This window comes from Rhinoderma darwinii, chromosome 7, assembly GCF_050947455.1.
Source record: "Rhinoderma darwinii isolate aRhiDar2 chromosome 7, aRhiDar2.hap1, whole genome shotgun sequence".
Classification (NCBI taxonomy): domain Eukaryota; kingdom Metazoa; phylum Chordata; class Amphibia; order Anura; family Rhinodermatidae; genus Rhinoderma; species Rhinoderma darwinii.
In genome coordinates, this window is record NC_134693.1 from 133399581 (window position 1) to 133416253 (window position 16673).

The 16673-nt window shown below is 42.6% G+C and overlaps 2 protein-coding genes across 10 annotated transcripts in view; one reads left to right on the forward strand and one right to left on the reverse strand.

Moving 5' to 3' along the window:
• The window catches only part of CRELD1 (CRELD disulfide isomerase 1), a 73160-nt gene that overhangs the window by 23232 nt on the left and 33255 nt on the right, over window positions 1-16673 (forward strand). The window lies entirely within an intron of this gene.
• Window positions 1831-16673, reverse strand: part of PRRT3 (proline rich transmembrane protein 3) — a 296142-nt gene continuing 281299 nt past the window's right edge. For all 8 annotated transcript variants that reach the window (XM_075831693.1, XM_075831692.1, XM_075831691.1 and 5 more), the window contains one exon: window positions 1831-6702. In XM_075831693.1, the coding sequence (XP_075687808.1) occupies window positions 4658-6702 (2045 nt within the window). In that variant the 3' untranslated portion in view covers window positions 1831-4657. The remainder of the gene's footprint in view (window positions 6703-16673) is intronic.

Below are 16673 nucleotides of genomic sequence, written 5' to 3' on the forward strand. Positions count from 1 at the left end.
CGGCCTAGCACAATGTTTGCCTGACATCACCTTGCCTCTGATGAATAGTGTGTGATATTTGTATAAGACTCTGTTGATATCTCGCCAGGACCACCCCAGACATGTCCACCCCTCATGTGCGGCTTTCACCAGAGCTAAATAAATAGAGGAAATATGAAACAGATCCGCTCCTCGTGGTGTTTTTTGTGCCTCTTTGATTTTTTTCTGTAGACTCAGCAACACAAGATGTCTACTGCCTCAGACCTTAAGTAAATTATTCAACGTCACAGTGTGAGGTCCCAGTTCAGGACTGCCGGTATAGACAGAGATAAGGGATATGCAGGCTGCCAGTCCCAGGCTTTTCCAGCTTTTTCGAGAACATGATTATGTTTTTAGGTGGATAATTTTATGCCCGTAAATTACTTATTTTATCATTAGGCTATTGCCCGTGTGAACATACCCTTATAGTGGTCCGTCATATGTTCACACGCTTAACAAAAAACGGCTGAAAATAGCCTGTGTAAACATACCCTTATAGCGGTCTGTCACTGCAGTTTTTTCTTATACAAATTGGGTAATTTTTTTAATCTCTTGTGCATGGTCCATAGTTTTGTTTGATATCATTTCCAGGGGGGAGGGGGGGGGGGGTGGCTCGGTGTAAAATTGGACTCTGGTAACACATAATTAATGCAGTGCTATACATATTTCATCCACTTGGTGGCGCTGCAATTCGTGACTTTGCATTTCACTCTTTTTCACTTGTTACGGTTCATGTTCAGTGCTGTAATTGGCTGATTGTATTATCTGTGATGATTATTTATTCTTTGATGAAAAAGACAAGACTTTTGCATTGGAAGGTTCTGCAATGACATAAGTCTTTGTTCACACCTGCATCATTGTTTCTGTCTATAACAGAAGCCCCAACGCAGTACTGGATCTGTTGTACGCCGGATGCCAACGGTGCTTGACGGACCCCATGATGGTGTCTATCTGTTTCTACTGTCATGGTGTCAGTCGTTGAAAAAAAAAAATAGCCTAGAGTCTTACTCTACATGACCATACAGATTAAGGCCAGATTCACACGAATGTGGGGAAACTTGGACGTGAAAAACTTACTTTTTAACGTCCGAGGTGCCCTTTTGCGGGTTCCTTTTTCACGGATCCCCATAGATTTGAGTCTATGGAGGGATCCGTGAAAATGGAACAAAATAGGACATGTTCTATTTTTCAACGGACCCTTCACACGGTCCATTGAAACAACCGCCGTGTGAACAGCCCCATTGAATACATGCGTCCATGTGACGCCCATTGTTCTACGTTCGTCTGAATAAGGCCTAAGTCTATGTTCACATCTGTTTTGGAGGATCTGTTCAGAGCCTCCGATGCAGATTTTACAATGACATACTGATCCTGCTACTGAGACCTCCAGTGATCAGCTGCAATCTGTGAAAGAGCTGGGCAGCAAGTGTTCAATTAATCTGCAGCACCACCACAGGAGAAACGAGGCATTACACTGGCCTGTCCATGTAATACACAAATGTTCTCCAGAGCCTGAGATGCTCCACCAGGCTTGTTGATAGACTCTGAAAATAACTGGCGTACAAGGGGCACTGGGGCAGGAAGGAAACAGGTATAATTGTACGTGGCTATCACCGCCACCTAGAGATCTGCCCCTGGTTCTAGCAACGCCACTGATAACCACTCTCCACGCTGACTAATAGATGAGGATCTTGACTGCGAGACCCCCTCTACCAACTCAGAATTTTCTAATATGGTATTTTCGTAACAAATTTGATTGCACATAAAGGGTTAATGTCACTCGCCATAAAAATAACGACGATTCAATTCACATTTAGTTTTTAAAGACGTATTTTATTGTATGTACAGGTGTAATTTGGCACACAGCATGGCTGGCCTACCAAGCCTTGACACTAGGTTACATAGAAATACGGCTCCTGTGCAGCGGTAGAGACATCGCCCCACGTGGGTGACGACCTCACTTAAGATTGTCACAGCTTTCACTCTACACTCCACAGTCGGCGCCACCGTCACGTTCCGGACGTCCCGGGATTCTGCCTCAGCTGCCTTGAATTCCTCTCCGACTCGGGACGACCCGTCTATTCAGCAATGACTATGAAGTCTTCAGATTTAAAGATTGCTGGTGCAACAAAAGCCACTAAGTGTGAACATATATACAGCCACAAGTAAAAAGACCTATATACAGATACGGCAGACTCACATTATGCATTAAGTCACACTACAAGGTAACTCTAAATACTGGATATTCCATGAGCATGGTGGGAGGGTCAGCGTAGGTGGCATTACTATTGGGTAATGTGCCCATCACCTGCACACAGTGGCAGAAGAATGTTAAAGGGGTTCTCCACCTAAATAAAAAAAAAAATTCAAAAAATCTGATTAATGATGCCAATGGGGTTTGAGCTCTCTATTGAGCCCTTTTATTTTGGAGATCACAGCCTTCACCAATATGATGTTCCTACTTGTATCTATGACATATCAGAAGATCATTTGGGCTGGATTTCTCCTTTAAATAAAAAAAATAGGGGGGGTTTTATATGAACACAGATGCTAATCAAGTACTTCGTTTTTCTATTTTCCCGCACCAAATTTGTATAATACGTCCACTGACTGGACGGGGCGTTAAAATCATGTGCCCCACCCGTTCTAAATTCAGGGGGGGGGGGCAATTATGAAGCAGTAAACAAATCGGCCGTGATCCTGTAAATGGCGACTATAAATTTTTTTTCTTAGAAGTTTATAGACCTAATCATATTATATTGTTATATTATGTTATGTTCCTCTCTGGATGGGGCTGGTATAAAGGTTGGGTAATATTGTGATCCTTTTTGTCGCTTCCCTTAACCATAACATAAGTCAAATTTATCTGCAGGCACATTAGAATATCCCTATGCGGTATAGACTGTCATGGCTCCGCTGCGACTAAACGGCTACGGTTATTGCACTAATGCGATCATTGCTTTGGGACTAATGTATCTCTATGGGGTCACATAGGAATTCCATGTGCACATGTAAAATTGCCAATTTTAATTGGCCGGTATAAACAGTAACGGGAAGTTCCCGTTCACTTCCTGTTGTCGAGACGACAGTTGCCAGCAATGGGTGCAAAAGCCCTCATCAATTGTAGCAGCATGGTCACCGCGTCAGTATTGTGTACAGTTTGGCAGGAGATTACTGTAAGCTTTTGCAGGAGCTCTACTCTAAGGCCACATGCCCACGGCCGCGGGCCGCATTTTCGGGCCGTGCTCCCATACAAAGTAAAAAAATAAATAAAAAATTACCGGGCGGGTCCGTATTTGCGGACCGTATGACGGTCCGCAATTACGGAGATTTTTTACGGTCGTGTGCATGGGGCCTAAGGGTTTTTATACCAAAATGAAATTATCCTTTAAGGAATTCCTCAAAATGTGCCAAAAAGTAATTGAATACAGATCTATGTCTAATGTAACTATAACTTTCCCATGTTGAGTTTGTTGCATGTTTAGATGTTATTCTGCACCCCTGCACGTAACATAAAAAATACCCTCTTTTTCGGGGTGTACAATTATGCATGCAACATACCATGGCGTGTATTTACAGTGTGCCTATACAGAGTATACACAGACGTGGTGACGGCATCCTGTTCTTCATAGTATTTTTGTACTTATTTTTAAGCTTTAAGTTTTCTTTTTGTCCAATTGTCGTAAACCACAGTCCAAAAATGAAAATTTTTCTTACATTTTTTTTTTTTTTGGTTAGGTCTGATGACTGTGTAGGCCTCAAAATGGTTATCATGGAAAAATCTGGCTCAACTCGTACCTCATTTCTTTAAGTACCACTTTTTATGTAAGTCCTTTAGGTTCTAGTCTTTAAAACAATACTATTTCATAGGTTTAAGTCCGACACAAATTAATGTGTTCTGCCTTTAAGTGCTTTTATAAGACGATATGACCCGTAGAAGTCATAGGTGTCCATCTTGTAATCCAAAATAACAGTCTGTAACGCGAAGGATCTGAATGTCTGTATTGTGAAGAAAGTCACACTTTGCAATCCAAAATAAATACATAGAAAACCGTTCTGTAACAAAACGAAGAAATATGACGATTCCTAAAACACGGACACTCGGTGTGCTTATTACAAGTAACCATTGTATAGAATATCCAACTAGAGGTTAAGATGACTCGGAGTCATCCTTCCTCCTTAAAATTGGTTTAAAGCGGTTCCCACTTGTTAGAAGTGTATCTTGACAATGAGCTGATGACAAAGTGGAACCACCAGAGATCAGCTGTAATCTGTGGCAAACCTGGCAGTAAGTGTTCAATTTCCCTGCAGTGCCACCACAGGGGAAATGAAGCATTACACAGCGTCTATTCATATCAATGGGTTGTCTAGGTAACGCAGGACAATACAGGACCTCCGGTGCCAGAGACACTCTTTGTAGCCTCTCTCCTCTCTGGGCAAAAGATGAGACTCTTGTACAGAGGACCCCTCTTCATTAACTCAGTATTCCCTAATAGGGTATATTAAAATGGGGTTTCCAAGCTGGACAACCCCTTGAAACTCCTTTTCGATATTATATAAATGTTCCTCCTTTAAAAAAACAGGCAATTATTCCCTTTCTGACAAGTCCACACTGTATGGTTGGAACATTGTTTTAGGCTCACAGTTCAATGGTCTCACTGGCAATACTGTGTGAATCTGTGGTTTGACTTCTTTCGATAAGTCTCCTCCCAAAACTTTTCTCCGGCTCACTGCACTTGGACATGATACTAGGATGGGATCCTTGCTTTAGAAGTTGGGTGGTAGGTCCATCTTCAAGGGGAAGGCTTTCAACAGAAGATAGTCCATGACGCCAAGGATTCCAACTAATTTTGATTGACCCTTTGGAGACGCTGTCCATTGAGCTAACTGACACCACTGCATCTGTGGTAAGATCACGAGGAAGCTCTTTGCTTTCCTGAAGGCTTTCACTTGGAGAGTCAACCTCGGTGGTTGAGTCACAGTTGGCCAAGCTGTACATGTAGTCGGGGTTGCTGCATCTTCTCATTTTCAAGTCGGATGAAATGAGCGGGTCTACTGTCTGGTTCAGAGCAGAACTTTCTTTTAAAGAAGAACAAGAATCCTGTCTGGTCAGGTAACTAGGATACTGGAGACTGGAATCGAGAAATATGCTGTCCCTAACCAGATGTTCTCTGAACAATGCCTCGTCAATGCTTCTACTCAGATTGATAGGTGATGGAGGACGAAACTCCAGATCTGTAAGCGAAAGCATTGACTCCTTCTCAAAACAAATACTGGTGTAAGAGCGTCCCATGGTCACATTTTGAGACTTTGTCCCAAAAATAGATTCAGGTTTAGGTTTGAAGAGGGGAGACGAAGACTGACTATTGTTGCCGATGGTAGCACTACTCTTTGTCTCGTTGTTTTCCTTGAGGATTCTTAGTGGGACGTTCTCAGCTTGGTTACGGATGAGGCTTTTGCTGATGTTATTATTGACCATCCTGTCTTGAATGTTGTTTGTCCAGTCATAGCAGTTGTTTGGATATTCCGGAACTTCACTTTTTTTGTAGGTGCAGAAGTAGCTGATGATTTTGGACCAGCACGTATGATCGTTACTACTGCATTGTAGGCAGAAGCTATGGGATGCTACAAAGATCATGGAGAAGCAAAGAGCCAATTCGAATATTCGAAACCAGAACTGGAGAAACCACCAGGACCAGAAAAATTCATTCTTCCTCCCAAGTAATCCATACAGCCACAATATGGCATATATCTGCAATGCACAGCACAGAAGTCCAAAAATACTGCCTACTAATAACACTCTGGATGATGTAAACATGCACTTGATACTTCTTTCTTGGGTTTGGACCACCACAATGTCTTCACCGACTGGTGATACTCGCGTCTCATTTACAATCTCTTTACTGCTTTTTCTCAGCTGGTAATATGCTACGAAATTGCCAACCATTAAAAAAATACCCCACGAAATGGAGAGGATCTGCAAGACCATATTTACGGAAGGATTCAGAAGGTGGGTTAGGAGATCAGCACTTAGGAGAACAATGAAATGAATGACTGCTATGACGGCAAGCAAGGCAAGGCTCTGGAACTTTGGTGGTAGCACTTGAAGACGGGCAATCTTCAGAACCAACAGCACCAAAGTCGCAAATGCCGTTAGCATAAGTGGGAAAGTAACATTGTACAATACAAGAGCAATAGGTTGTGTGATCTTCATCTTTGTCCCATAGGGATCAAGAAGAAAGAACACGCCACGTAGGACTCCGATCACAAACAAGAGCGCGTTGGCAAGAATGATGTAAGGAAGATAGGACACTCGTAGGATGGGAGATCCAATAAGGTTGATGAGCGCAATCACTGATAACAACAAGAAGAGAGTGCCGGTCCCATAAACGTGCATATCCCAGGCAAAGCTTAGGGTGCGTTGTAGGTCTTCCCACTTTAGTAGTGTTTGGTTGGCTCCAACGAATTCACATGTGCCGCTGTATTTGGAGCACATTGGAGTGTCCATTGTTGGTTTTTTGGAAGGATTGTTGGTTGGGATATCTATAAGTTGAGGACGATGTAGAGCTCTTTGAGTTGTGACTCTTATCTCTCCTCGGCGTCCATTCTTTCTGGTTCCATTTGGGGACACTTTAGATGTAGAAGTCTCTTCTGAACGTGAAGGGTGAGTGTCCAGAACTGGATCTGAAAAAAAAACATTAAGAAAATGAATGTAATAATACAACTAACTAAAGGAAACCATCGTTTTTTCTTTTTATAAATTTATTCTTGGCGTCTTTAGTTCTTGGAAATGTCTCCATATCAACAAAATGGAAACCCCCCTGAACTTTAGTACCATCTGTTTATTGTGTCACATATGACAGGACCCACTCAGTTTAGGACAGAAAAAAATATTTTAGACTAAAATTAAAAAACATTTTTATGGTGGGAAATGTAGGGTTTCATAGTTCAGTATGATTCATGGCTCCAAAGTCATAGCTGGACCTTCTTTCACCTGGGGCACAGATTCAGTTTGCTTCCCCCTTTCCATGTATCTAAATACTCTGGCCAAGGAGGAATGGCTTGTTAGCACCCAGGGCATATGCCCAGGGTCGGACTGGCACACAAGAGTACTAGAGGATGCTCTGGTGGTCCCAAACTCTGACCCAATAATGGGTCCTAAAAGGTCTAGCAGAAGACAATCCTACATGGAGATTACTTGGGAGCCAAGCACTTGCCTCTAGGGTCTATTTCTTATGGGTGCTTCAAAAATAACATCATAGATCTTATTGACGACATGTGTGCAACCATAACAACAAGTGGATGTGCACATATTCTGTACAGATGGTGGGTAGGCCCCGAGTATCATTCCCTCTGGTGCGCCCAAGGGACCCTAGTCCAACCCTGCATTTGCCCACCAGGCTCCCTAGTTACGCCCCTGCATGGCTCAGAAACGCACTTGTATAGGCTCAGATATACCAGCTCAGCACCACACTACCCAATAAGATTATTTTATAATGAAAATCAGTAACATTTCATGATGAATAATGTAGCGCGATAGGCTTAGATACATTGGCGCTGCAGGCAGTATTCCTGGTGATCACTTGAAAATGTGTTCTAAACTTTACTATAATCCATAATTAAAGGGGTTGTATGAAATTAGAAAAAAGCGCCACTCTTGCCTATAGGTTGTATCTATTATTGCAACTCACATCAACTCAAATATGGCTGAGCTGCAATATCAGACACAGCCTATACAAAGGAGTGGCGCTGTTTCTGGAATAAAAAAGCAGATATTTGTTTATAATCTCATAGAGAACATTATCCAGTTATCCCACAAAACAGTGTTCACATCCCCATTAGGGTATGTGCACACGATAGCAGGCATTTACGTCTGAAAAGACAGACTGTTTTCAGGAGAAAACAGCTGCCTCGTTTCAGACGTAAATGCTCCTCCTTGCATTTTGCGAGGCTTCTCTGACAGCCGTAAATTTTGAGCTGCTCTTCATTGAGTTCAATGAAGAACGGCTCAAATTACGTCTGAAAGAAGTGTCCTGCACATAATGTATATAAGTGTCCTGCATATAATGTACAGAAGCGTCCTGCACATAATGTATATAAGTGTCCTGCACTTCTTTTGCCGAGGCTGTATTTTTACGCGTCATCGTTTGACAGCTGAATTTCAGACGTTTTTTGAGCAACTCACGTTTTTCGCGCCGTTTTTCGCGCCGTTTTTTCGGCCGTTTTTGGAGCTGTTTTCAATAGAGTCTATGAGAAAACGGCTCCAAAAACGTCCCAAGAAGTGTCCTGCACTTCTTTTGACGAGGCTGTAATTTTACGCGTCGTCTTTTGACAGCTGTCAAACGACGACGCGTAAGGCTGGGTTCACACGACCTATTTTCAGGCGTAAACGAGGCGTATTATGCCTCGTTTTACGCCTGAAAATAGGGCTACAATACGTCGGCAAACATCTGCCCATTCATTTGAATGGGTTTGCCGACGTACTGTGCAGACAACCTGTCATTTACGCGTCGTCGTTTGACTGCATTTACGTGTGAAACGAGGCAGCTGTTTTCTCCTGAAAACAGTCTGTCTTTTCACACGTAAATGCCTGCTACCGTGTGCACATACCCTCAATGACAGGTCGTCTGCACAGTACGTCGGCAAACCCATTCAAATGAATGGGCAGATGTTTGCCGACGTATTGTAGCCCTATTTTCAGGCGTAAAACGAGGCATAATACGCCTCGTTTACGTCTGAAAATAGGTTGTGTGAACCCAGCCTAAGACTTGAGCTAAGGAATAGTTATAATCTCTATAAAGTAGTATTTCATAGATATTCATCATACTGCGTTGATATGATCTTATATTTGTACGTTATTTGTGGATTTAGCACATATGGCCTTGTTGATATAGTCATCTAGTAATCTAGGAAGGAAAGTTTTTTTGATGTTTGTGATAAATGATGAGAAATTATATATTACTGCGAACTATAATCAATCGAAGGCGTAATACTCAGACAGGACAGTTATAATGTACGAGTGAAACGTCTGCATTCCTCAGCCTTACAGTCATAGTCTTGCACAATGAGCTACATTCATAGCACCGGGTCCTGGTATCTTACAGGAGATATGACTTCATTCTATGTTATGCTATGGGGTTGATTCATCCGCATGAGGTATTGTGTCCCGTTTGATGGATAGGCCGTTACTATGGAAATGTACGGAAAATAAATTATGTTAATCCAAAAATCTATAAACACTTAAAGTGTCAAAAACTTCTGTTGACAGCTTGATAGACGTCGATGTGTAATGTACTTTTCTTTTATTAATGCTGGTATTTCTATTGCCCACGGCAGTCATTGTGATGATTATGTCACCTCCGTATACCTACTGATTATACCAATACCTGACATACTGGATGCATCAGCTTGGCTTGCAGAGGCATAACTTGAAATTCCTAAACCAGAATGCAAACTCTATAACAGGGCCTCCGCCTACCATGTGCCATTTATGATACCAATGCCTTTAGTACCCCTCTGGCACCATGTCCCGGATGTGACCACGCCGTCTACACCCCTATAAATACAACCCTGACGGCTCCCAATGATGCTCGGCTCCAAGACTCAAGGGCAGCTCCTGGGACTGAACGTGACGGGTTGTATCTCAGGGTGACCCTAATCTCTCTTATGGGTGGTGTGAACTTTTCTGTCTCTACATCCACCACCACAACTAGGCCAGGGGGAGTGGCCATACACATTAGATAACCGTCAGCCGAAACGACTGATTTCCGCTGGATCGGCCAATGATTTGATGTTTATGGGGTCTCTCGACTGTCCTTTAATGGCAGATAGCGAGAGATAGGATGATCTTGTTGGGAATGCATGTTGCATTCCCCATTAAAAAAAAAGGCAGAGTGGAGCAGGTAGAGTCAGGAGAGATAGCGGTTGGCCAACAGCTATCTCATGTGTATCGCCAGTTAAAGGGTCATGCCACCATTATACCCAATAACTTGTGGGAAGAGGGACAAATAAGCTTCAGGCCCTTTTGTTTTGGAAGGGGTATGTGGTAGCATGCACCAGGTAAGGGGGACTTTTTGCTTCCTACCAAAGGGTCCATCTCCTCTAAGTACAATATTCTTATGTGGTTGCCGTCAACAAGTAATGAAACAAAGGCCCAAAAAAATGATTGCTTTAATGCCCCCTATTCGGAAGTGAAGGGAAAGCTCTGTTGGTTCCGGTGGAAAATCAAAACGTGGAAGCAAAGCTAGATGAGACACTGTCTACTCCGCGCACCCGTACCCAGCACAAGGCTGTAGGGCTCCACAATAAAAATCAATGATCTTCATGTCAGATATTGTTTGCTCTGAGCTCAGCGTGGCAGAGGTAACGGCTGCTTTCCATCAATGGGCAGATCAGGGAGCGGCGGGTATTATAATAGAAATCACAGAGCAGGTTACACAAGAGGCCGGGCACAACAGACCCAGGGATGAGCTCATCAGTGTTTCAAGGGCATTCAAATCCAATCTCCAGGTCACCGTAAAAGAAAACAGGATTTGATGGGGATTAGGTTGGGCTGGGTGGTGTACAATAAGATCAGTGACGTTATTGTGGGGCGCTCAATGTGCAGCCACAGCTTCTATTTCTGTAGCATCTGAAAATGTTTTCATTCATGAGATCTCTGAAGAAAAATGTAAAAATTATTTTGATGACACTTAAAGGTCCTATTAGGGCAAGTGGACATCATTAACCTGAGAAAGTATCCCAATAGTGACAAAGTCATTGTGGTACCCAGAGAGTGCGTCTCTACCTTTTCCTCCAGTAACTGGTCTCAACTATAGCTACTATAACGTGTGACGAGGTATCAGTCGTACCCTGACCCTGGTGCTTGAGGGGGCCCAAAGGCCACATAAGAAGACACCAGTATTATAAATGGCACATGGTAGGTGGAGGACCTTGCTACAGATTTTGCATTGAGCCCAGGACCCCTCTGCCTATGACATCTTAGAGGTGGAGACATGAAAAGCCCACGTCAAACCTTGTCTCACGAGGAGATGGATAAATGGTTTCCAATCTCTAGTATTTAGTTGCAGTCTCCTTGGCTTGTAACTTGTGTTTGCACAACTCAAATAAACTGTGAAGTAACCTAATGAAATTTCTTCAAATTCGACATATTACCCGCCCCGAGTCTCTAAAATGAGACATTTGGGAGCACGGCAATGTTTGATTGTTATTTTCTTCTTTTTTTGGACTTGGGTGGGCTAAAGTAGACTAAACCTTTCCATAATGTACAGCAAGGAAAGAGCAATGTTATATTTTAGAGGAATGGATGTTCTTGATGAGGTGATGGAAACGTTCTTGCAGATGCTTCACGTCTAAATGTACTCAAGAAATCGGTTCAAGCTGACACAATGACTTGAGGTCTCTACAGAGGCAACGCACGATGGTTCAAGCCAAAGACTCAATGAGTTTTGTGTTATGGAATAAGTGAGTGATGTGGTTCACAGCCCATGGCCAAGTCACTCCATGCTTCTTGATCCCCGGGCTCCACCGCCTACATCTCAAGCGCTAAAGAGTCAGGAGAGTGGAGAACGTGCCAACACATTACTGTGATTATGTCACAAGGTCTTTAATGTCCTGAAAACAATACGCTTGTCACCTCTTCTAAGATAATCAAATCTAATAATGAGACAAGGCTGTTGGTGACGAATAGAAAAATGGGTCTTACCCAAACATGGTGAAATCTCTACTATATAAGTATAGGTCTAATCTATAATGAAAACCACTGATGTTATTTATTAGGACCACACATATTACGGCGTGCTGCGATTCCATGTTTCACTGTTTGTATCCTAGTCCAAAAAGTCCCTAAAATAAATTATTGTGTATCCGAAAATCACTGCACCCTGTCCCCCAATAAAAGGGAAAAAAAAAATGCATCTTCCATTATGAAAGATATGAAGGAACATTATTTCAGGGGTGTTCTATAAATATTATATTTTAATTGAATAGGGTTAACTGTTAACTTTTACAATCTTTATTTTTGTAGGGTCCCACAAAAATAGGCTTATCACATAGGTTGTATGTGTGGGAACGGCAGTGATCAGCTGTAATCTGTGGGGGAAAGCACCAACCATATATTCACTTCCCTACAGCACACCCACAGGAAAGATGCAGCATTACATTCCAATCAATGGGCTGCTGTCTAATGCTAGTCCTCCAGGGAGAGAGAGGGGAGATCTTTGTAGCTATTCTTTGCTCTGACTAATTAATGGAGATCCTAAATGAAGGGCCCCCAAAATTAACTAAAAATGCCCTAATAGGGTATTTAAAAATGGATTTTCTAAACCTGACAATCCCTTTAAGCTCCATAAAACGAAGCATCAGAAGTGTTCGAGCGAGCGCTTCTTCCACTTTGCTTTAGAGATCGGTTTGGGTCTCAGTGCTTGGACCTCCACCGTGTCACTATGACATGTCAAAAGTTTTTGGAAAGTTTAGTTACCCTTTGAGAGAATTTAAATTTTTCTTACTTACTTCTTACACCATGTGCAGTGCTCCTGAACAAGTATCTCTGGTTGATTGTTAATGCACAGTAAAATATATAGTAAAATATTTTGACCGCTTAATACTGAAAAAAAATATACTTTGACCAGGAAAATTATAAAATGTGGTCTAATGTTTCCAATAAGCTCAAATCCAGACTCGAGAAGTCGACTTTCCGTGGCCACTGTTTCCAATCAGTCTGTTTTTTAATAGTTTTTTAAAAATCCCAACAAAATGTGACATTAATCAATATTCCAGGCCAGTGCGGTGTCGCAACACATTTGCAGCTGGTGAATTTCTCATCGGCATTCTGTCTCGGTCGAGCTGGATCGGCTACAGAATACCTTGGCTGGAAATATCCTACGGCTCCGCCAGCCAGTTATGCAATTGTTGTTATTAAAGGACATAGTAGAGCAACACACTGAAATCATTGAATGCTTTGCAGTAGTGATCTGAAACCTGTGGCTTTCCAACTATTGGGAAACTACAATTCCCAGCAGTTGGGACTTGTAGTTTCCCAGTAGCTCGGGAGCCACAGGTTGCAAACCACAGATTTAATAAACTAGTTTAGCAACGACTCTCTGATCTGGCTTACACAGTGGCACCGAATATGGGGACCCCCACTCTGTGACCTACAAATGCCATAATAGGGCATTTTGCAAGGGGTTCTTTGTACCCCTTTAGATAAATTGAATCCAATTATAATATGACCTACAGACAAGTTCCCCAGAATCCACCACTGTGATCGCTACCAGAGAGTGTAAATGTTCATTGAAAAGGAAACCCTTTAATGGGGAATAGTAGGACTTTACTTTAGGCTCTGATAAGTTTGTCCTGTTCCCTTTCCAAAAAATATCCCACTCTTTAAAAGTCTTAGGGTATGTTCACATGGCCTATTTTCAGACGTAATTCGGGCATTTTACGCCTCGAATTACGCCTGAAAAGACGGCTCCATTACATCTGCAAACATCTGCCCATTGCTTGCAATGGGTCTTACGGTGTTCTGTGCAAACGAGGAGTAATTTTACGCTTCGCTGTCAAAAGATGGCAAGTAAAGAGACGCCCGCCTCAAAGAAGTGCAGGACACGTCTTGGGACGTAATTGGAGCTGTTTTTCATTGACTCTATTGAAAAACAGCTCCAATTACGTCCGTAATGGACGCCGCGAAAAACGCCTGCACTTGCAAAAACGTCTGAAATTCAGGAGCTGTTTTCGCCTGAAAACAGCGCCGTAATTTCAGACGTATTTTGCGTTTGCGTGTGAACATACCCTTATTACACAGCTCGATATGGGGTGTAAAATGAGCGCCGATCAATGAGACAGCTCGTTGATCGGCGCTCGTCTGTTTCTGTTACAAGGATGGGTTATGTATGGGAAAGAGCAATCATTATTATGATCGCTTGTCCCTATTCATTTCCATAATGTTACCAGCACATGTCCCTGTTTACACAGGCAAATGTGCTGCCGAATAGCGACCATTTTATTGGCCACATACACGAGCTGATCAGCCGATGAACGAGCGTCTACACAGGGCAATAATCAGGAATAAGTGTTCATATGAACGCTCGTTTGCCCAATCAATGGCCGTGTAAAAGGGCCTTAACTCATTACTCTCCCCAACCCTTAGGCTGGGTTCACACGACCATGTTACGTCCGTAAAGTACGGAACGTATTTCGGCCGGAAGACCCGGACCGAACACACTTCAGGGGGCCGGGCTCCTAGCATCATAGTGATGTACGACGCTAGGAGTCCCTGCCTCTGCGTGGAACTACTGTCCCGTACTGTAATCATGATTACAGTACGGGACAGTTGTCCTGCAGCGAGGCAGGGACTCCTAGCATCGTACATCACTATGATGCTAGGAGCCCAGCCCCCTGCAGTGTGTTCGGTCCGGGTCTTCCGGCCAAAATACGTTCCGTCCTTTACGGACGTAACATGGTCATGTGAACCCAGCCTAACCTAGCAATGAACCCAAAGGACATGTCCATTGGTGAAGTTTTGCAAGTGGATAACAAACAGTTAAGCCCTTATCAGGTGGATACTTATATATCTTGTTATATCATAGTAAGCATTCATGCTCTGCATGGACAGGATATGTCTATTGAGAGTAGTTGTCCTTTTCTACTGTGTGCTACCATATGAACATTTGTTTCCATTGGTTTGCATACAGCGCAGGTAGAGTAGAGCCTATTAAAACATCCAGTGCGGAGCAGTTGCACGCCTGTTGATAATGCATTTCCATATTCAGTGGCCTGAGTTGCCTTTCAACTAACATCCCACAGTGCGGCCTACTGCCTTCTACATTCCAAGCCTTCAACCGCTGATTGTCAATTCATGCTTCGTTGTTTTCGCAGTTATTGGGGCCCTGGGCAAGTTGGAACAAACACTTTATAATAAAAAAACAAAACAAAGGATGAGTAAATATAACGATATTTGGCCTGTAGGCATTATATAACATTATTAAGAGGGACTGGTAATAATTAGGTTCAGACAAAAGTAAAAAAAAGAAAATCATCTTTGAGAGAACATCTAAGGCTGTGTTCACATCACGTTTGGAGCCTACGTTGGAGGTTTGTTAGGATTTCACGACGTATCCCACTGTATAAGCATACAATGAAATACGTCGCTAAAAGACTCCCGTTGTAAAAAATGTATACCAGTACAGTCTACTGCGCGATTCCATCCTGCAAAAAGAGGTATAGCGACATATACTGCTCTGATGGAGGCCAAAAGGACACTTTTTTGGCCTCCATCGGGTGAATGGAGCCCTATTTATTTATACGGCAGGAGCTTTTCCCAGCATATACACCAAACGTAGGCTACAAACATACCCTAACGGTGAATACACACCCTTCAAACCTCGTCATTTACTTCTGGTTGTCATCATCATGGAAACCAAAAAATACTGAGTTTACTAAAAGTTGCAAGGTACCATCTACAAGATGAAGAACGCACTAAGGGTTTGGCCACTTTAACCCAGCACATGGACCACAGGAGAGACTATAACCTAATCATAATAAGCAGATCACAGAGATCAGATCAGCTGTAATCTATGAAGAAACCTGGCAGTAAGTGTTCAGTTTCCCTGCAGCGCCAACACAGGAGAAATTAAGCATTACACATTGTACATTTATATCAACATTTTGTCTGTATGGAGGACAGGTCAGGTCCCCCAGAGTAAGAGACGCTCTTTATAACTGCTCTCCACTCTGGCCAAGAGATGAGGATCCTGAACAGAGGACCCCCCCCCCCCCATTACCTCAGAATTCCTAATAGGCTGTATGAAAATGGGTTTTCTAAACTGGACAACCCCAGTTTGAAATACAAGTAATTATCAAACTAATGTTGGGAAAACTAACATTGCCATCAGTTATCCCAGTGCCTGAATGACATTGGCAAGTTCACATGATGGTGCTGGGGGAACAAGCTAGTGATTATGGTTCAAGGCAATTGCCAAGAAGGGAGGCGGTCAAAGCTTCATAAGTAACCACTGGTCTGCTCAGTGTAGTTGTTACTTCCTGCCATCACTAGGGGGAGCTTAGGAGCTTACTGCATACTGCTTATACATTGAACTCAATAATAGAAAAGTATGCAGTAGGCTCCCCCTAGTGGTGTCTGCAGGTAGACAGAGTTTTATCCTTTAACTCTATGTCTGGGATTCAGCGCTCTGAATCAGAAAAACTGAGCTGTGACTGTTATAAATATATATCTGGATCTAAAAAATAGTGTTAATAGGTGAATATTAGCTTTAAATTTCTTTGTCACCTTTCTCCTTTTCTTCCCAAATTAGCCAAAGTTAAACTTTTTGGTGTTCCTAGGAAAAGTCCTATAGTAATGCAGATGTGTTTTACTTGGGCATTGTTACATTGCATTATACAGGTATGGATGTACATGTATAGAATGCATTATACCATGATTAAGTAGTGTGCCATTGGGCATTGAGTAGTATGAGCCAAGGTAAACTATCCCTTTAAATACAATGTTCACTGCAAAGCATATGGTCCCAAATTTCAGGACCGAGCTGATTGCTTCCAGGTATAAATATAATTTGAGGACCTTAACCTATTGTATACTGTGATTAAACTTCACTTCCAAGCGTATGTCTGTGCTGATGTGCTACAGTTCATGTTTCCTG